Here is a 21,065-nt window from a genome sequence, read left to right as displayed (position 1 = left end):
GTGGAATATAAAGGTTTAAGGGTTCCCGAAGGAAAATCCTTACCTGTGGTGGAGTATAAGGCATTATATCCAAATCACTGGCTAAGGGGGGCTGAAGCTGAGGCATAGAAGGCGTTTCAGTCATATCACCTTCCTCTTCTCCCATCTCCTCCATGTCCTCATCACCTCCTTCCAACTCAGCAAATTTTGCTTCCAGCTGCTGAATCTTCTTTTCCAGTAGAGGAGATGGTTCTTTCTGAGGAACTATGGGTTTTCTGGAAGGTGGAGGAGGAAGACAAAAAGCAGCTGAGAACACACTCATACCTTACAGGAGAAAGAACTTATTTTTGAAGAGAAAATCAACTTTTCTTCATTTATGATGGAGCAATATAGAAACAATGGTGACTTGAGCTGTGCCTGTGCTTCCTTTCAGAACCCTGAGCAGAACTAATGTTGTGTCTATGGCCAGTGTTTCATTCCAGTCACTTGTTAGAAGGATTTTTTATGAGTTAGAAGGGGATTTCAATACAAATACTTAATTTCTGCAATAGAAGGCAGTTAACACTACATCTTCCTTAGATTTCACATTTTACTTAAGCTAGAACTTAGTATTTTATTTTATTAATATGAATGTTCACCAAAAGATTTTCATGACCCATACTGAGGACTTAAGTATTTTCACAATATCCAAGAGAATGTACCAACTTGATAAAGTAATGACTTTTCTTAAAGTAAGGGGAAGAAAAAGCAAACATCCATAACATAAACAAACACAAAAAGACTGATGCTGTCTGAACTTCCTCCCAAGAGTGCTGAAAGTTGGTTAGCTGAAATTACACCTCTGATTTCTGTGGATGTCCTGGGTCAGGCTGGGATGGGGTTAGTTCCCTGCACAGCAGCTGAGTGGTGCTGTGTTTTGGCTCTGTGAGACAACACTGTGGCTAACACATCCTGTTGTAGGCACATCACCAAGGCCTTTCCTTTTCCCCACTCTGTGCCCCAGCAGGCTGGGGCTGGGCAGTGATTTGGGAGCGGGGACAACCAGGATAGCTAAGCCAAACTAGCCAAGGGGATATTCCATGCTGTGTGACACCATGCCCAGCAATAAAAGCTGGGGGAAGGAGGAGGACAGGGGCACATTCGGGGTTATGGCACTTGTCTTTCCAAGTAACCATCACATGTGCCAAGGCCCTCCTTTCCAGGAAACAACTAAACATCTGCCTGCTGATGGAAAGTAGGGAATTAATTCCTTATTTTGCTCTGTTTGTGCATGTAGCTTTGCTTCACTTTTCCAACTGTCTTTAACTTGAGCCAGGAGTTTTTCTTTCTTCTGCCCTTTAGATTCTTTCCCCTACTCCACTGTGGGGCAGTGACCAAGAGGCTGGGTGGGGGCTTAGCTGCCAGTCCACCACAATCCAAAAGAGTGCTCATGTGACCCCCTCATTCCCCTCACATTTTTACCTAAAATAGTATATTTCATCATCTACAACTTTCGCAGAGAGTGAAAACCTCTTCAACCCTTTGAATTTCTTCATTTGTTTGTCGCTTTCATTGTAGCGGCTCTCGCAAAGAAAAACATCGTTTTCAGAGATTTCTGTTGGTCTGCAGGAGAGGAAGTCTTTGAATGACAGAACGACACACTTTCCTGCAGAAATGAAAGAGCTGGGTAAGAAGGCAGCCACACTTGCAGGCTTTTTGTTGAAAGTGTGGAAAGTCCATTTTTTTGCCTGTCTTGTAAGCCTGAAGATTCCTGGCATTTGGCGCACTACGGAAAATACATCGATTGATATTCCAACCAAATGATGCCACTCACAAGAAACCTACAGCAACTTAATGCAGCTTTTGGATGTTTTTAAAGAACTAGAGAACCCACAAAAATAACAAACCCCCATGATCGCTGTCAGTTACTGTATTTATCACAGCATCATAACTCCAAAACAAAGTACACAGCCATCATCTTGTGCAACAAATCAGATTTCAACCTCCTACTCCTCCTTTCAGCTTCCCAGGTAATATGTACTGGAGTAATTATACTAATAAGCAAGAATAGTGGAGTTTTCTGTTCTCTGGCTGCAAACTGTTCACTTTTATATCATACATGCAATTCCCTTATTGTAAAAAAGCTTTGTTATAGTGAAAATTCTCACCAGAGGTCCCATAGGCAGGAATGCACACTGAAAACTCACTGAATAATCTCTCCTCCCTCCCTCAATGAAAAAGACATACTTGGAATCAAGCCTACACACAGCTTTCAATCACTTCAGATTGTGTACGAAAAGAAATTGTCCATCAGATTTAAAGCTGTTAATAATTACCCAAAATGCAAGTCATGGGACAGGTCTCCTCCAAGTTACTCAAAAACACCTCCTTCTTGTAAAACATTTTAGTTGGCTCATGTTCCGTTTCTTCAGGATGTATAAAGATTGGACCAAAGAAATATGCAGCTCCATCTCGCACCCACATCTTCTCAATTCTGGAAAGAAACCAAACCAGCAACATAAATGCAAGGCCATTCCTCCCAAATGAGGCAGCAGGATGTTCAGGAAGACCATCAGTAGAAAATGAGTACAGAAGAGCCAATTACAACTGTACAACTGAACCAGGTTTTTATTAGGCAGCTAAACTTCCACCCCAATCTATCAAGAGCTTGTAACACTTCACTCACATTTTTCCCCATCCTCTTTTATATTTTTTTGCAACCAGCCCCTCTTTTGTCCAAGTTATTTTTACAGCTGCAAACTGCAAACAAAGAAGCTGCCCCTACCTTCCTACTCGAGGCCGCACGAGCCCATGTGACTTTATGAAGACACAGTCCCCAACCTTCAGCCACATGTCATTGTAGCAGAGCTGTTCAAAGTAATGGCAACCAGGTTCTCCATTGGACATTTCTACTGGAACATCTTCTTTGTCCTGCAGAAGAAAAAGCATTTAGAAACGTGTGAAAGGAGGAAAATCAAGCACAGAAATAAAGAGATGCCAAGTACCAGTGAAAGGCTTTGCTCTATCTTTATGCTAACAATAGCAGGTAAGCACTAAGCAAAGATGCACGTGCAAAAGTTTCCTGAATTAAAACTACAAAGTCAAAAATGCCCTCCATGTCTGCCACAAGCTTTCCTATTTCACAAAGCTCTAATTTTGCCAGAATAGCAATTTACAGGTCCTTTTTTGTTCTGCTGCTTCAAAGTTAACCGGCCAAGCCAAGCCAAGCCTTGTCAGCTTTGATGGTTTAAAGCAGACTAATGTGCTTAGGAAGCAAGAACTGAATATATGGCCAAGCTAACAGACAAAAAAATGTAATGATTCAACTCTCTTATACAATATGAACACTCCATGTATTGCTTGCAAAGTCATACCATCTGATCTGCCCTATTTAATTTCTTACTTTTTAGTAAAAACTCAAATTGTTCCTCATTTCGTCTTTCAGCCTGGCATTCCAGAAAGCCAAGGAAACACAGGCTTGTCTCCCAAGGTGTGGAAGGAAAAGATCCTATGAGTTTTCGTTCTCTCAGGAGAATTAACTCCATCTTCTGTCACAATGTGAATAAATACACATACTAAGTGCCTGACAAAAGCTGACAACGGGTGTGCTGGGTACTGTGTTCTCAGGTTCTGTTAGAGAACTCAAGGCAAAGTAGATTTTTCTGATTTATGATATTTTATGATTCTCTTTTTTATGGCTCTAAATTTATTTCAGATACAACTAATTAAATTTTAATTATTTTAATACGTTTACCTAAATTTATTTATTTTCTCACTCTAGGTAAAAAAAATGAAACATTTTATCTACTATGTTGGACAGAAATACTCTTAAGCATTTTGACAAGAAACTAGTTATCAACCACAAACAGGCCACAAACAACAGAATATTATGTATTATTTACTGCTGCCTAGCTACTGACTGTTTTAGTGAAATGCTACACAATAAAGCATTTCAGCACTGCCATGAACTAAAATTACTCTTTTAGTTCTACTGGTTCTTTAGGCTTAGGGCAGGCTTTACAGTAAAAGTGTAATTTTCTGGAGTGGTAAAAAACCCAACCAAGCCCTTCACATGATCACAGGAAAGAGGCTGTTGAATGTAACAAACATTTACATAGTTTATTGTTATCTGTTATGTCTATTTACATTTTGTTTGTGTTTATTTACAAATGTCTATAATACCACTTATAACAGAAATATTATATTCATTTCTATTTTACTGTGTCTGGATGTGGTGAAACCCAAGCCATGAGGGCTAATATTTTGTCATTCTCTTTCTGTCAAATACAATCAACGTTCCCCTTGCATACCTTTTCAAGATGAAGGATACTTTCTCCCACCTTACTGTCCTCCAGTGTTTCACTGTGTTTCTCCTCATCTACTTTGTCTGTATTGGCAAACACAGAAGCGACTCTGACCACAGGCAGGGGCACATCTCGTGGGACAAATCTGACAGAGCTCACAGGCATAGTCCACAGTTTAATCTTTTTAAAAGACTTTGTCTTCGCAGAATAGCGCGACTCACACACGTAGACATCCTCATCTCTGAAGTTTTCAGGACACAATTTAAAATATTCCTGCGGATTGAAGAAAAAATACGAAATATTTCAGCAACACCCACATCCCACAGACACAAGTGAACTTCCCTCTCATGGTTTCAGTTACAAGAAATCCCACCCTTGGAGAAGGAGCTAATTCAGTACAGGTTGGCATGTGAGAAAAATTAGGTTTTATTCATTTACCAAGCCAGTGCATTAACAAGTACAAGATCTGAAGCCTGAAATCACCCTCACAAGATTTCTGAGCTTTGACTTGGAAAAAGGACACACTCACTAAGTTGGGAGTGATCATAAACACAAATCAACCAGCACAGGGAAACTCCCATCACCTGGGTGAACCACGTATCTCAGGAAGCAAAGGAAAATACAAACAGCCCACCTATTTTATTTAGATGTTAGTGGAATGTCTCTGTTAGAGTGCCTACAGCTCTACAGGAAATAGCAGAAAGCATTACTTATTTTATAAATTACTCTTACCCTGAACAGTCTCTCACCTTGACAAACATGACCACACATTTGCCTAAAATTTTGCTAACAGGAACTTTATTGTAATAATCACTTTTAAAAACTTCTTTCTCCAGGAATTTTCGAGTTGCAAGATGAAACGTTTCATTTGGTCGATAAAACCAGCAGCCATAGAGCCATTTCTCTCCTTTCAAATAGAAAACAAAAAAAAAGGGAGGGGAGATAGAAGGAAAAAAATGTAAAATGACATTCTCCAGTGCATGAGCCAAGTAAGAACAATTAGAGATTGACTGATTAATCAAATAGCCAGGTAGTCATTTATATTAAGAGCAACCTGCTTTTAAACAGGGCAATATTCATTAAACTTTTCAGGAAAGGAAAACCAGGTTTAAAAAGCCTGCCAAGTATTATTTCTCCAATAAAACCTGACTCAGCAAAATAAAGGAGAAATTAATTCTTATTCATAGATCTTGACTTTCAGGCCTTGAAATGGCTTGAAAGTCCGCACAACAATCACCTGATTATTTAAAGAATCTCAGGTAACTTTTAAGTTTTTTAAGAACTCTTTCTTTCATTTTATGGTATGACAAATTACATGGTGACAAACTCAAATTGAAAACAATGATTTATAAAGAAGTTACAAATATGTACTATTTTTCTAAAGCAAAGGAAACCTGTGCCCAGATTTGGTTCAGATTTCTCAGCACAGAAAAGCAGTTTGCACCTAAATTACAAGGAGTCCATCCCACTCAGAATCCCATCCCTGCAAGGTTTACAATTTGAGGGTAGGCAGAAATGAACACCAAAAAGAGCACATGCTGTTCCAAGAATTTTCTATTCTATTTGTAATATCTTTTAGAATAAAGGAACTCAGAAACAACAACAACAACAAACACTCACTGGTCCAAACAGTTCTGCAAATAAAGTAAGTAACATCGACAGAGGAAAAAATATTAAATTGAAAGCTTCAAATACTAAGTTTCACTCTACTGTTTTGCTGCAGTAAGGACATCCTTACCAGCTGAATCTTCCCACAGCCTCTCAATGCAGACGATGTGAGGCTGCAGGTTGGCCTCTGCAGGCTCCACATACACATAATCTCCCACATGGTACATGCTGTTCTTGAAGCTGCAGTCCTGGCTGTAGGTTCGATGCAAACTTGACAGCCCAGCTGATCCAGAGGAATCTTCACTCTTTTCAGCTTCTTATTTCAAGAAGGGAAAACCAGATGTTAGTAATGTCACATTTCCATATTAGGCAAGATTCCTGATGTCAGTGCCTCACTCTGAGCCTGGAGTAACCAGACTTTACTGCTGCTGACATCTATGAGGGAAGATGAACCATGTTAGAAAGATAATTCAAGGACAAAATTGCCAACAGCTCTACTCCTCTCTGTGGAAAAGTGCAATTGGAGAATTTATTTATTCCTTTAAATATGGTGTATAATGGAGCATGGACAGAAATAGCCAGGAACTGTGAAATAAAGGACCTCCAGGGTAGGCTTCATGCCCTACAAAACAGTGCAAGCCCACTCCTCTTCAAACTCACAGTAGCCAAGTAAAAACACAAAAGGCTTACCAAACCTCAGCTCTTTAGCAGTGTTAAAAGCATGATCATAGACACCACCAGTACTTGTCAAAAAGAAAATGACTAAAAGGTCAATGGGAATATTCATTGTTAAGTTTTTATCAGCAGAAAGCTCAAGTAAAAAACTATAGTTTTCTTTTACAATATCCTTGAAATAATATTGGTACCCCAATGTATTCTGATTAAGGAGTTCACATAGGGTTAATACCTACCTACATCTCTTTTTAAAAGCCCTCTGATCTGGCTGAAAAGGATCAAAATAAATGTCTCATAACCTGGAAATAAAAGACTGGGGGACAAGCAGACTATTAAGGCCCTTTCAGCAGGCAAAGCTCACGTAGACATCATACCTGTGGGTACATTTTTCATTTAGTACATTCAAAACTCGTGAAAAAAAGGTAGCTACCTCTCTTCTCCTCCTCCCTTTTGAGCTTATCCTCCTCTATTTCTTTGGGCAGCTTTTCCTTCTTTTCCTTTTCTACATCATTGTGAAGGTGCTTGGTGGTGTAGCTGAGAGCAGGTGACAGCAGAATCTCTCCATTTTTACACAGTTCATCTCGAATTTTAATGAAGAACTGCTGAAGTTCCACTGCATCCTCGTAGATCTCTGAATCAGTCCTGTACAAAAACATGAGCAACAGGGCAAAGACACAGTTTGTGCAGGGTCAAGCAGGAGCCTAAACACACCCATCAATCACCACTCTTTGTGATCAATCAAAACTGATCTTCACTCTGCCAGGAGATTTCTGTGCTTACTCATAAGCAGCAGCAGAGACTGACTTCAAGCCATGAAGCATCAAGTGATGCTTCACCTGTTAGTCCACTGTCAATATGCATTATAGTTTACCCAAACCAGTGTTTTTGTACACACCAGTCCTGAAATGCCAGGAAAATCAAAGGTGTGACCAAGGCTACTTATCACTGGACCTCTACAATCTGTTAACTTCTAAAAACTTGAGTAATAACAGTATTATTAACAAAACTGACTTATTTTAATTATCCATACTCCTCTTAGTAGATGTTTTAAGATAATTTTTTACTTCCTCTCCTTCACAGTCAGGCTCTCACCTGCACATTCCCAAAAAGGCTACTGAATTCAAGCAAAATACTACAAGAAGTTGCAAGTGTTTATATTTTGTGCACGGTGTTACCATAATTCATCCAAGTGTGGTTGCTCCAAAAGAGTAAGTCATTGTTTGAGCAGTTAGTGAACAGCTCTCTTCATTTTTTCAGTATGAAAGTTAGCAGAAACCTGTTTTTCATAAGGTGCTCCTTTGGATGATTGCTGTCAAAATTATCTCTTGGCAGAAAACTAACTCCTTCCTTGTTTTCTAATGGAAGCAAACATTCCACTGAAGACCTGACAGAGCTTTTGAGATTTAGTTTTCTGAACACCCATATCAAAGAAAGCAAACACCTTAAAAAACCTTCAGCCTTTGTTTAACATTAAATGCAAAACTCGTGATAAAGGATACCTGAAAAATAAGGGTTTGCTCACCTATTCATTCTCCGTGCCCTCTCCAGTACCTCAAACATGTTCTCCTGGAACAAATCCAATCTTCTATAGCGATTATTTTCAACATTTTTTCGGATAATATCAAAAGTCAGAGGAGGTTTATTTGGGAAGTTGGGATCAACAGCAGGAATCTCAGCTAAGGAGTCACTGTAGCATCTGCCCTCATCATCCTGGTGGCTCATAACAGACACAAAAAGGTTATGGATAAGTTCCTGAATCAGCAAAGTGACGTTGGGCACATGAGAATCCTCATCTCCTTCTATTTCTCTCCGAGTTTCAAGCAAAACTTTATGCAGGACCAGGGCATCTTTATAAATCAAAGATTCCGGCTCGTTGTACGTGCAAGCGTTATTGAACATCATAACAAAGTCCTCCACCATGGAGTCGATATCCTGGTATTTATTTGCCATCATATGGCTTCTGATCTTCTCCATGTCCACGGGCTTCTTGATGGTGACATAGTAGTCGGGGAGCTCGGAGCGGGACGGCAGCCGCAGGAAGATCGCGCTCAGCCGCCGGCCACGCTTGTCCGTGTAGTTCTTCACGGCTTCGTACACCTCGTTCAGCTTCTGCTGCATTGGAGTCATGTACTTGGACTTTTTAGGAGAAATGCCACTTTTCCTACCTAAGATGACAAAAACAAAAAAGAAGTTACAGTTACAAAGCTGAGAACTGGAACATTTCTTTGTCCATCTCCAGTGGAAACCGGAGAATTGCTCATGGAAGAACCACCTCATGGTGTGAGCAAAAGCCTCACAACATGGAGCCCATCCCAGGCTGCAGCTTCCCTTATTTTTCATAATTGTATAGTTTTTTTTCTAATGTTCTGTTTGGCAAACACAGAATATGTTGCTCCACGCTCCACCTGGCAAAGGCCTTCTCAGGCTTCAGCACGGAAAACACCTTTTCCTACCTAACATCATTAACAAAGTCCTCTAAACTCATTTTGATCTTACAGCTCTACATGAATATCTCCCTGCAGCTGTTAAAAATCCAGTCATCACAGGGGTTTTGTTATCACGAAAATTAAGTATTCAAAATATTATCAGATTTCTTTATGACATGTTTATGGCAAATCAGAAAGGATTATTACACGTAAAATGTAAATTAAGGCCTCCCATGGGATTATCAGGTTGGCCTTTTGATTAACTCAGGATCTCTGTTACTGCACTGTACAGACTCTACCTGAGAGTTCTCTACACCTGTACTTTACCTAAGAGCTACATATTTAATTTGCAAGAGAACTGGGTGCAGTTATTTTCTTTAAGGCTTTTTGTGCAGTTTTATCCTTCTCAGTTTGCTCAGTTCTGAACACATATTAAGAGAGCATAAGATCTGAGCAGTAGCAACTTTGTAAGGGCAACAGCTCTAGGAACAGACATGGGAAACTTCACTTCCAAGTTTTTCATAGCTTTCAATAATCTATCAAACCAAGTTCACATTTTTTTATATCATTCTGTGAAAATCCCAGACATTCAACCAAGGAAATTAAGAGATTTGCTCAGTTTGAGAAGCCCCTTACTTTACTGGGCACAGAGTGCACCATCTAACATTTGAATAACACTACCTGACTAAATCTCACTCATTCCACACATTTCCAGGTCTTTTTTCTTCAAAGTTACTTTTCTTAGAAAACACTACATGCAACAACTTAATTCTATTGTATAATAAAGACATGCCATTGCTGTCAAGATTTTAAAAATGTAATTCTACTTTCCTTGTCAGTGTTAACAGTTGTGCAGAATATGTCTATTCTAAAAGGAAGATCTGTTCACCTGTACTGTGTTGTTAGTTTTGAAATGAGACAAGGCAATGCACAAGGTTGTCTTACTTAGCTTTAGTTTAGGGGATGCAACATCATCATCTTCAGCCAAGGGTCCCAGCTCTTTCCTTTTTTCTTTTAGGATCTTTTCCAGCATATGGGCATCATTGTACACCTATTAATCAGTAAAGTAATCAAAATCCAGCCAAAACAAGGTTTACTGTGGTTAGACTAGTTTAGAACTAGCTCCTAGGAAACACTTAAATCTGAGTTTGGAAAAGCTGAAAGCAAAACCGAGTAATTTATTTAAGGTGTACATTTGAGAAATAAGCCTTTCATTTTAACTGACTTACACAGGAAAGCAGAACTGATGACAGCATCTAAATCAGAGAGCTACAAATGTTGAAGAAATTACCCAATTAAGCTACATTTCTATTTCAAAGACTACAAAATGGCAAGGGGCAGCTGTGTTATCAAATTCCTCCTCAAACCCTTCTGCAGAGCAATGAAAGACCCCTTGAACTACTGTGATTCCATCAAGGTACCAAGGACTAGAACAGTCCTGGGTCTTCAAGTCCAATCCTGGTGATGAAGTCCTGTGCAGCAGCTGATCAAGTTTCTTGTCAGAAACAGCTGGAGATTTCTTACCACCACCCTGTTTCATGCCATTCTTGCTGCCTGAGAAACATTACTATATAGACACACCCAACAAAATACTTGTAGATGAAAACCATATTCCTTTCAGACTCATTTTGTTAAGCTAAACAAGTGAGGTCTTCTAGTCTGATCTCCCACACTCTCCACTTCCATGAAAAGAAAGCTGGTTTCCTTCTAAGACATCCTTTCTCAGAAGTTCTGAGAATTTCTACTTTCGTCCAATAAACAATTACAACAAATAATACAAGTAATAGTCAAAGTGAAACCATCCTAACAGAAGTCTGTGTCTGCAAAGCAGCAGAGAGAAGTGTGGCTCTGACCCCAGTGAGTACCTGGGAGCCTTCCTCGTTGTAATGCCTGGCGTTCCGGAACATGAGCTTCATGTCCTCAATCATGGCCTCTTCTGCCGCGTACTTGTCATTGCGGATGTTGTGCTCTATCATCTTCAGGTCCATTGGCTCCAGGATGATTTTGTAGTAGTCTGGATAGTCCTTTTTGGATGGCTTAATCATGAACAGATCGCAGAGCCGCCTGCCTGTGCCTGGCTCTCGAGCTTCCAGAACCGCATTGTACAAGATCTTCATCCGCTGCTTTCGTATGTTCTTTTTACTGTCAGGTTAAGAAGAACACAAAGGAAAAGAATAAATGTCAGGGACTCCTTTCCCCACTTCCAACACTAATATCACAATGACATTATCCTCTGCCATGGAGAAACAACCACAACCACCTAAACACACACAAGAACTTCAATATTAATACAGTCCACTAGAATTTGCAAATGATGACAGCATCATAACCAACCAGGAGCCTGATACTGAAACAGGAAATGACTCTTTGAGATGACTGTTCTCTCATTGACCTTGAGTTAAGTGTTCTACAAAATAAACCAACTAACTCATTTTTCAAAGTGCAAAGGCCAAAAGGAGCTCTGAGCACTTTCCAGCTGCAGAGAAAACAGACCAGTCAATCAGGCATCTGAATCCAAGAGCTTGAGATCCAGAGTGAACAGGGTAAAAACCTCCAGCCAGTACCTTCAAGACTACTTCTGCTGAACACAGAATACCAAAGACATGAGCTATTTATCTCAGAGTAATTCTGTACATTCTTCAGTACCAAATAAGAACATCAAGGATGTAGCAGAAGGAATTGGTTAATTATCTGTCAATCCAAGTGAAGTTCAAAGTCAATGAAGCTCACCAAAACTGCAAACCCAGGTAGAAAATGGTACATGCTACCTCCACAAACTTTCCAGTCATCCTGTGTGTAGCTGTTATGGCTGTCTCAAGAAATCTGACAGAGCTTGTCAGAAAACAGTACATGGCTCCCTGCACACATATTACATGGCCTATAAGCAAATCAGATAAGGGAGAGGAAAATTTATGTCAATAATATATAGTCTCAGCTCAGATACTGGGGCACTCAGCAATACACTCAATACAAAGCACCTGTAAACAGCCTTCAAAGCTGCAATCTCCTTAAGACTTATTCAGGTAGTTGTAACTTCAACTATTATATTATCTGCAAAGGCAACAACCACCACAAAAACTACCTTCAACTGCAGAATGTGCAAAATATCCCTGTACAACCTGTACGAAACCAAACTGCAACACAGATTTTCCATCATCTGGATCTTTTCCCCACACATTTAAAATATCCTAATTCAGCATAGTCTCATGCCTCAGATAACTCTTGCTCCTTGGTGAGAGCAGTGAAATAACTAAAGAAAATTAACAACAAAGAAAACCCAAAATATACGTTCTCTAGGCTAAACATTACCACTGTTGGCAAATGTTGGTTGGTTGTTCACACTAGCAAGTGAGCAATGCCAGAACATAGACATGCTGGCAAATTCCCCATTTTAACATGTTTCCAGATTTTTCTCACTCATTTCAACAGAAGCAGGCAAAGGAAAACCAAAGCAGAAATAGCAAAAGGCCTGCCAATACTCAAGATTCAGGTGATGCATTTGATACATAAAAGGGGACAGTCAAACAACTTTCCTCTGGGTAGCTGTTATTTTCCCAGTGGGATGAATTTTGCATGGGTTATTAGTCTCCTTTTCCAGCAACATTTTGGAATTCCTCTCATGGCTTCACTTCTGTGACCAGCAGCATTTACAACCTTCTTTTCCTTGCTATCATTCAGCAAGTGAAATGGATAACAAGTATCAAACTGACAACATCAAAAGCGTTTCCAGGTTCTCTTCAGGCATCATTCTGATTTCCCTTGCCTATGAACATGGCAAATCCCTTGTTCTCTTTCCTCTTTCATTGTTCTTAGATGACAGGGCCTGACAGATTTTTTCCTTTTAAGTATTTCAGTATTATTTGGCACAAGGTGATCAAAAGCAACATGGGGTTAAAAGGACACCAATGACAATTTGACTTGCTTGATTAGGTTAGTACTTCTTTTTGAATCTGAAGATCACAAAGCTAGCAATTTTTGCAATTTGTTCCTTTTTGATTACTTGGTTCTGTGGTCTGCCTTTCCTTTCCACTACATTTCTTCTTCCCAGCATCCCTACACTGCACCACCTCCTAAATCCATGCTCATATTTTCTCTCTGCAGATTTTTAATGAGTGGACATTGTTGCACTGAGTTGATTGCACTTTAGTGACTCGTTACTGATGCTCTACTCCATTCCCTTCCTCCCCCCACAACTGCTGTTACTTTGACAAAACAAGAAACAAATACCCAGGAAGCTGAAGGTCATAAGCAACACCAAAGAAAGATGCTGAATTTTACACTGGCTGTTACTACCACTGCAGTAATATTATCAGAGCTGGAATTTATTTCAAGTGATACCATGAGGCAGACTTGAGAAACTAGCCCTTGCTGGAGTGAAATGCATCACTAGTATTAATTGCATAACAGCTACCACTGTCAAGAATACCTCCCATAAGCCATCATTGTGCTTAATAAAAGAGCCTATTGCAAATCACTGGGAATTTGGTTTATGTTACAGGACCCAACACAATCAACCTCTTATAATCAGTTTATCTATTTGTCAGGCTAAAATAAAACAATCTCCCCACAAAAAATCCTGAAATCCACTGACAAAATTACCTAATCCAGTGCTATTACAGTGTCCATTTCACTTACAACTGATGTTGACAACTGTCAACTAATAGACCAAACAAGGGAAATAAAAGTCAGCAAATAGTTTTGAATTAATTTGAATCAACACTTAATGATGTCTCAGAATTACAAATCCTTACACAAATGCTAAAAGCCATGGCTTAATACTCTGTTTAACAAATGAAAAATGCAGCAATGTCACGGCCTGCAGGAACTACAGAAGCAGATACCTTTTCCTTTTTGAGCTTCCAGTATCTGATGTAGCAGAAGAAATCATGCTGTCCCCATCCTCAATGTCATCTCTCCTAGCAAGCTCCTTCTTCTTTGCCTGAAGAAAGAACAAACCCTTGACAAACCCATTTTACATGTGTGAGGAAAACAAACCCTCACTGCTGGACACTTTTAAAACAGAATTTAACAGCAGTATAGCTCTTTCTAACTGACAGAACAACTTTTGAGGAACCAATTTGAAAACAATGCCATTTCAGACTGCAGCACTTAGCTGAAACACTTAATGAAATCTGAAGGGTTCTAGTATTATCCAGTTGCATGCAAACCCTAAAAAAACCCTGCATCATCAATTTTCTCACAATTTAATTGAGTTAGGAGTCATAGTAAGGAGAAAAGTGACTGCAAGAAATCACAGAAAGCAGCAGGTGAGCTGAGAAAAAAATCACTTTGTGATGCTCTTCATTCCCATACTTCCCCTTAAGCATGAAAATACTTCTGCAAATAAAGGTCTAGTTAAAAATGATTTTGGAAAAATATCCATTAGGGAAATGAATTTACATGAGAAGTTATATCCTTTTGCTTGTGCTCCTCCACATACCTGCATAACCTGCTGCATTTTCAGCACTCTTTTATAGATGGCAGAATTGGGTACATTGTAGCGCTTGGCATTTTCAAACATCAAATTCAGATCAGCCTCCAACTGATCTAAAGTTTCGTATTCATGGTTCTTCAGCTTGGTTCTGCAAAAGAGAAATACCAGCCAGTTATTTCACTAGCTATACAGTGCAAAACAGTTCTGTAATATCTTCATTCTCATGATAAATCAATAGTCAAAGAGCTCTAACTACAGGAAGGGGATTTATTTTTTGATTCTCTAGTAACATCTTCCACTTGTTATATTAGGGCAACATGTCTCCTCAAAGAATGGCTTCAGTAATTTTGGAAGTTGTGGAGACTGAAGTCCTGTTTTCATACTCGGGTGAGATTCACAGGTGAGGCAGCAGCACAGCCTGCTGAGACTGCTGCAGTGCCCCTGAGCCCTGACCTCAGGGCAGGCCAGCTCTGCACAGCCCCAAACACTGCCTTCCCTTCATCAATTCCACTCACCTTCAGTGAGAGCCAAAAGTGCCCAGCACCCCTCACGTTAAATTCTTCAATTTGTGCCTTCTCTTAAAAAAACACCTGGTCCTTGACTGGTGCTACGTGCGAAGTGCACTTCATGTGAAAACAGTTACAAGACTAAAAACAACAAAAAAGCCATTTTTCATAGGCTAAACACATGAATCAACATGAGTTAATGCTTAACTTGATGTGTTTTCTTGCTGAAAGTGCTATCTTACTTTTTTAAACCTTCCAACACTTCATTACACACAGCAGAAAATATTAATCTGCAGAAACACAACCCCCAAGCCCGTCACAAGCTGCAAACCACAGCTATCCTCCTTCACACCTTCCTCACCCTCCTGCCTGGCACATTCCCATTCACACACCACCTTTAAACCCAGTCTGGTTTCTGCAGCACCTGGCTGAACGTCACCCTGCTTGATGGAGCATTATCACTACCACAAAATAAATCTAGTATAAAACCTTTCAGTCCCAAGCTTGCTGCTACCAACTTTTGTTTCTCCACAACCCAAAAATCAAGGTGCAGGCTATGTGATTTTAAGCAAACAATTTACATTCACCGTTGTGTTCATCAAAGACCTGACAGCAAAAGTAAAAATCCAGACTTAGACTGAATGGTTTGGAAAGTGACAACTTCCAACCAGAGGTGTGAGGAATGAAAAATGTACGGGCACAAAAGAGATTCAGTTCTATTCTGCAAAGAACCCCCTCTCCTACCATTCTCCTCTCTGTACGTGCTGTCAGCAAACAATAGGATGATTAATTAGGTAGGTTAGTCACATAAGTACTTTGAACAGATTTAGTTACACTCAAACTCAGCAGAACTCAAGCATCATGACTTCTCTGGATTTAGAGGATGAACTGCAGCTTCACAATAAATTTTTAACAAGCCATCTCACCAATCTTAGGATGAAAGGATTCTATAAACATCAGTTTATTTCACAAAGTGAGGCTGAAACTAAAACCCATAGCTCTAGTGAAAGTCACTGCCAACATAATACAAATTACATACTAGAAACTAAGAGAAATTTCTATGAAAATGATTGACAGGGATATAATTGTACCTGAAAGCATGGGTAAAACTAGAAAGAATTTCATTTTAAACATAATGACCTTTGCAAAATAAGCAAAAAAAAAGTTTAAAAGTAAGGCTACAGTTTCATAATGCCACTAAGCCCAAAAGAACACTGACATGTAATTTGGTTGAAATCAGAGTATCAATTAAAAGAATACTGTAAGTTGGCACTCAACTCCCTAAAATGTGTACTGGAAACACATTAGTCCTTCCAGATGGAATATCTGAAAGGACTGATGATGAGAGAGATACTCTCTCCATATAATCAAAAGATCCATTTATTAGATGCACACTTAGCCTAAAAATTTGCTACTGAAAAAATTCAAACACCAGATGATCCAACTTATTTACTTGTATTTGGAAATTGTGAAGTGCTAGTCCTGCCTCTCCAGGAAAAAACAAGCCAGTAACAAAGAATGAGTAGGGTCAAGAGATACATTTGACAAATGTCCTATTGAGGATGACAGTCTTCTTGTAAAATACATTGGCAACCCTGTTTATTTGAACCTGTGATTTTATAAAGGCCTTACTTACCATATGCACTGAAAGTACTTGCTAAGGTAGGAAAACTGGTTACACAAACAGAAGATTTCAAAAATACACAATACTCACCAAATAATATATTAACTAACAAAAGGAATGAAAGAACTCCTAAATCTCAAGATAAAGTAAAAATTTACAATATATTCAAAATATTAGAGATGTCATTTTCTCTTCCCAATTGGCTCATTCATAAATCAAGCAAACAGAAACACAGAAGTTCTCCATAATCTCCTCAAACTTCAGCCCAGGCACCAGTCCCCACTATTTCAAAATAAGTTCCACTCCTTTATTTGTCATATTGCTAAAACTGCTTAAGTTATATGGCAAAATATGCTTGACCAGGTGATGACATTTACTATAATCTCCACTCAAATAATCTATAACATTCAAAATCAACAAGAGCCACCACAAAATTCGACAGAACCTCAACACATCACATAAAAGCATAATTTAGATTCTTGTGCCACAGAGCATTGTCCAAAAAGGGTCACATTCACAAGAAACATTCATTTCAATTCCCCAAAATTAGAAATCACACAAACCCAAGGGTGTTTTACACCAGATCTCCACACATTTTTAAACCTGAGCTACAGCTCCAGGAGCACAAGACACTGGGGTGTGCCAGTGAAGGTCCTGATTTCAGTGCCTGTACTCCCACATGTTTTAGAGAGAGCTGCTGCCAGGGAATTCCCTGGCACGCCTTCCTCCTCTGGTATAAAAAAGCCTGACCCACTTGCCTTGGGGATCACACTTCTTAGCACTGCAAAATTTAATAAGGAACAGTGTTCTTGTAAGCCTGCCAGGATCTAGCACTTATGCACTTGGTAACTGAACACATTCTCCTGCATCATTTCCTGACTATTCCTGTGGTTATTTGTAACTACAGAATGACTTTTCCCCAGCAATGTCAAGTTTGCATCAGGCACTTTTACCACATATCAGTTATAGCTGTGACAGCATCATGCCTTTCTTTTTAAGTAGGATTTTCTTGCTCTCCAGCTCTGAGCTCTGCCCTGTTTGAGGCAGGGAATTCTCATCAGTGTGTTGAACATCTGGTGGGAGGCAATGAAGGGAGAGCCACGGTCACCTCAGCTGTGCCCCCTGACTGGGAAAGACGTGAGGGGAACAAATGAAGACAAATGAAATTTCAGCTGAACACAAATGTTTTTTACTGTGAGGGTGGTCAAACACTGGCACTGGTTGCCCTAGGAGGATGTAGGGTCTCCATCTGTGGAGATAATCAAAACCTGACTGGACACAGACCCGGACAGGAGGCTCTGGGTGACCCTGTAACAGCCAGGGGTTGGGCAGGATGGTCTCTCCCTTCCAGCCTCAGCTATTCTGTGATTCTGTGAACAGCAAGCCAGGAGCAAATTAGGAGAAAACTAAAAGCCATCAGCATGATTACCTCCCACATCCAGGAACAGGTCAGGATCAGCACCCAACAAATGACTGAGGTTCACAACACCCAGAGTGACTGAGAGGCTGGGATAGGTATAATCTCATTACCCCAAGACACACTCACACACTCTGGAAATCATGAATTATTTTAAAGACTTTTCCTGCATTTAGCACACACAAACCTCTCTGAAATACACGACTAGCTGTAAAACTTGCAACAGCCACACATTTCACAGTTCACTCTGGCAGGACAGCTGAGGCAGCCAGATGCCAGAGCCAAACAGATATGAAACAGGACTGGCAGGCTTCACTCCACCTCCATCAGCTTTCCACTAGGACACTTAACTTTTCTGTTCCCATCTGGGAACAGAAGATATGCTCTATTTATGTACATCTCAAAAAAAACCCCCCAAACTACCAAACACAAAAAAACCACCACCACAAGAAAAGAAGGAAAAAAACCCCACAGAAAACCAAACACCCAAAACCCCACAAACAACCTCTACCCCTAATGAGTGGCAATTTTGAATACCTAAAGACATATTTGCAGTATCAGTAAAGCCATCATGCTCCAGTTTTCCCCAAAGCACATCAATTAAGTGTCCATATGCATGACTTCAAAGCTTTTCAGGTATAGTAAGAACTGAAGATTACACGGTAATTTAAAAGACAGCTGAATTTCAGAATTTGCAAGAAGTTAAGACTACTATAAACATTGTACTTTAACTTGTGAGCATCAAACACTATTTCTAAAAGCCTGGCTGTCCCTTTTTGATTTTTTAAGCTCCCAAGCAGTAAGTCAAGTTACTTTTATTTACAGTTCTTCATACACTTGTGTGGAATTTCTGCTCTGCTCACACAGCCAGATGCAACCTGCCTACGCTGTCAGGAAAGCAGAAATGCAGCTGCCTCTCTATGACAAGTTATTTTTTCTGTAACTGATACCAAGGATATTTTTAATGGAAAGTCTCTCCCAAACAAATCTGTTTATACATAGTTTGAGCCAATACTTTTAGGTACATTCAGGCACAAATCTTCCTCACAACTGTCAATGATTCTTCACAGTTTCACTGGGGTTTTTTTCATCAAGTACATTTTGTGCTTTGTTCAAGGCAAGACACTTTCTTTGCCACTATTACAGCTGTACTAAGACATAAGAAAAAATGCCTTAAAGCCCCTGATGGAGAGATAACCAGTGTGGCAGCTTTTATTCCCCAGCGCACGCAAAACACCCTCTGACAAGTCAAAAAACCAAAAAACAGCTTTGTTAGCTTCTGATTTAACAAAGACACTGCTCATTCAACAATTACACCAAGTCTGACAGATCATATTATGGTATAACTAAAATGTACAGACCTGTGCATCGGAGTGGATTACAAAGGGATGAGCAGTGGGAGGGTCCAGTGCTCCCTCACTGAAGCTGAAGGACTGGCACTCCTGGGGTGTGGCTCGGGCAGGGCCTGGAGCCCCAGTGGCCTGGGCCCCCCAAGGCTGGGCAGCACCATTAAAGCCTATTCATGCTCTCAGGACCCTACTCACACCCATCATCTTGAGCCACTCAATAAAGACGTTGCTCACTTCACTCAGGTCTTTCATATGACAGCTGCACTCTGGCAGCTCAGGGACCTTTCATGGTTCACAGATTTATAAATGGTGAACTGCTGGCTACAGTCCAGACCAGCTACATCATCATGAAAATAATTATTCTCCATAGTTACACTGTGACCTAGACAGGAGAAATGTAATTGCAACTGTCTTCCTACAATTCACATGGAAGACTATTAACATAGAAAAACGTGGCAGTAAGAGGTAATCATGCATGCCATCAGGGTCAAGGAAAGAGAACAACAGGGAGTTCTGCAAAAACTTTCATCTCTGCTGCACACCTGGCCTTCAGAATTATTCATATGGCAATTTTCAGGCACATTACAGAAGAAACTCAATGGAAAATAAAACCAACAGCAGCCATATATAAAAGATGATCGACAGACTGATGCAGACTGAGTTGAAACAAGCAGCAATCAGATGTAGAGGAGAGATGGTGCAAACACAGATTAGGTACCAACAACTTGACCATAAGAGAAGATTCTGGGAATAAAAGAAGCCCTTGAATAGTTTTGCACCAAATGTAGTTTGCATTCTGTTTTCTCACCTGATCTGCTGCAATGAAATGGGTGTTTTAATTTGCTGATAATAATCAGGATACTTTTTCTTGGAGGGCAAGTGGAAAAAGGGTTCAGAGATGAGCTGGCCCTGGTTATTTCGGCAACTTCTAACTGTGTCATAAAGCTGGTAAAGAGGATTAGAAGTGTCCATGAAGGAAGTAATGCTCTCAGCTTCAGATTCCCCCTCTTCATAACGAGCAGCAGCTGCAGAGAGAGAAAAGAAAAACGGGAAACTCAGCAGGACAGCTCAGAGTGGGGTTTTTGCTGGATAAAGTTCTAAAGCAGAAGAAAAGGAAACCCCTCTCTGGCAGTCAGATTCACACCTCAGAAAATGATACAACACATATCTAATGAGCCTCAAACTGGCAAAAAAAAAAGCACTTTATTGCAATCCTTTAGATAGTATTAATCACAGCTCAGTACAAAATTGTGAAGCTTAGCAGAAAAAACTGACACTAAAGCCTGACAATGCACCTCTAAGACATGCAGCAAACGAAGAAATAATTGTTTCATAGTGATTATATAATTAGACTGAAAAATTCATCATGAAGTATTAAAAAACTTCATAGCAAACTTTTCTGGTTATCTTGTTTCAGGATTAGGATGAACGAAAGAAATGCTATGAACAGCTAATAATTACTGCAGATAAAATTAGGAGAAACATTACATGAACAACAGAAACACAACAGGAATGAGAAAACACTGGTACTGGAAATACAGACTGGGAAGCAATAAATGGCCAATCCTTGCACACTTCTAAGTAACACAAACAGTGCAATTTGTACCTTACAGACAGACATAACATAAAATCTGCATGGCTTTGCACATGCTGAAGTTAAATTATTCACCCCTTTTCCCCTCTGTGAGCCTGATGGACAGCCTGGCAGATGACACACTGGGTAATTCAGCCACACAAAACACAGTTCTCGAATGCCAGGTTTCC

The 21,065-nt window shown here is 39.9% G+C and overlaps 1 protein-coding gene across 16 annotated transcripts in view; it reads right to left on the bottom strand.

Moving 5' to 3' along the window:
* The window catches only part of PBRM1 (polybromo 1), a 56,360-nt gene that overhangs the window by 18,218 nt on the left and 17,077 nt on the right, over positions 1 to 21,065 (bottom strand). For all 16 annotated transcript variants that reach the window (XM_042019428.1, XM_042019437.1, XM_042019412.1 and 13 more), the window contains 14 exons: positions 20,110 to 20,326; positions 14,412 to 14,553; positions 13,813 to 13,910; positions 10,837 to 11,113; positions 9,917 to 10,022; positions 8,068 to 8,710; positions 6,976 to 7,187; positions 6,001 to 6,186; positions 5,012 to 5,169; positions 4,269 to 4,535; positions 2,744 to 2,889; positions 2,295 to 2,452; positions 1,441 to 1,624; positions 44 to 254 (listed from right to left, as the gene is read on the bottom strand). In XM_042019428.1, coding sequence (XP_041875362.1) covers positions 44 to 254; positions 1,441 to 1,624; positions 2,295 to 2,452; positions 2,744 to 2,889; positions 4,269 to 4,535; positions 5,012 to 5,169; positions 6,001 to 6,186; positions 6,976 to 7,187; positions 8,068 to 8,710; positions 9,917 to 10,022; positions 10,837 to 11,113; positions 13,813 to 13,910; positions 14,412 to 14,553; positions 20,110 to 20,326 — 3,005 coding nt within the window. The remainder of the gene's footprint in view (positions 1 to 43; positions 255 to 1,440; positions 1,625 to 2,294; positions 2,453 to 2,743; positions 2,890 to 4,268; positions 4,536 to 5,011; positions 5,170 to 6,000; positions 6,187 to 6,975; positions 7,188 to 8,067; positions 8,711 to 9,916; positions 10,023 to 10,836; positions 11,114 to 13,812; positions 13,911 to 14,411; positions 14,554 to 20,109; positions 20,327 to 21,065) is intronic.

Source organism: Corvus kubaryi, unplaced genomic scaffold (genome assembly GCF_017639235.1).
Source record: "Corvus kubaryi isolate FWS band 111438036 unplaced genomic scaffold, C.kubaryi_AGA036_p1.0 124, whole genome shotgun sequence".
NCBI classification, from domain to species: Eukaryota; Metazoa; Chordata; class Aves; order Passeriformes; family Corvidae; genus Corvus; species Corvus kubaryi.
The sequence above is the reverse complement of the archived record's forward strand: the minus strand, read 5'-3'. Positions and strand labels throughout refer to the sequence as shown.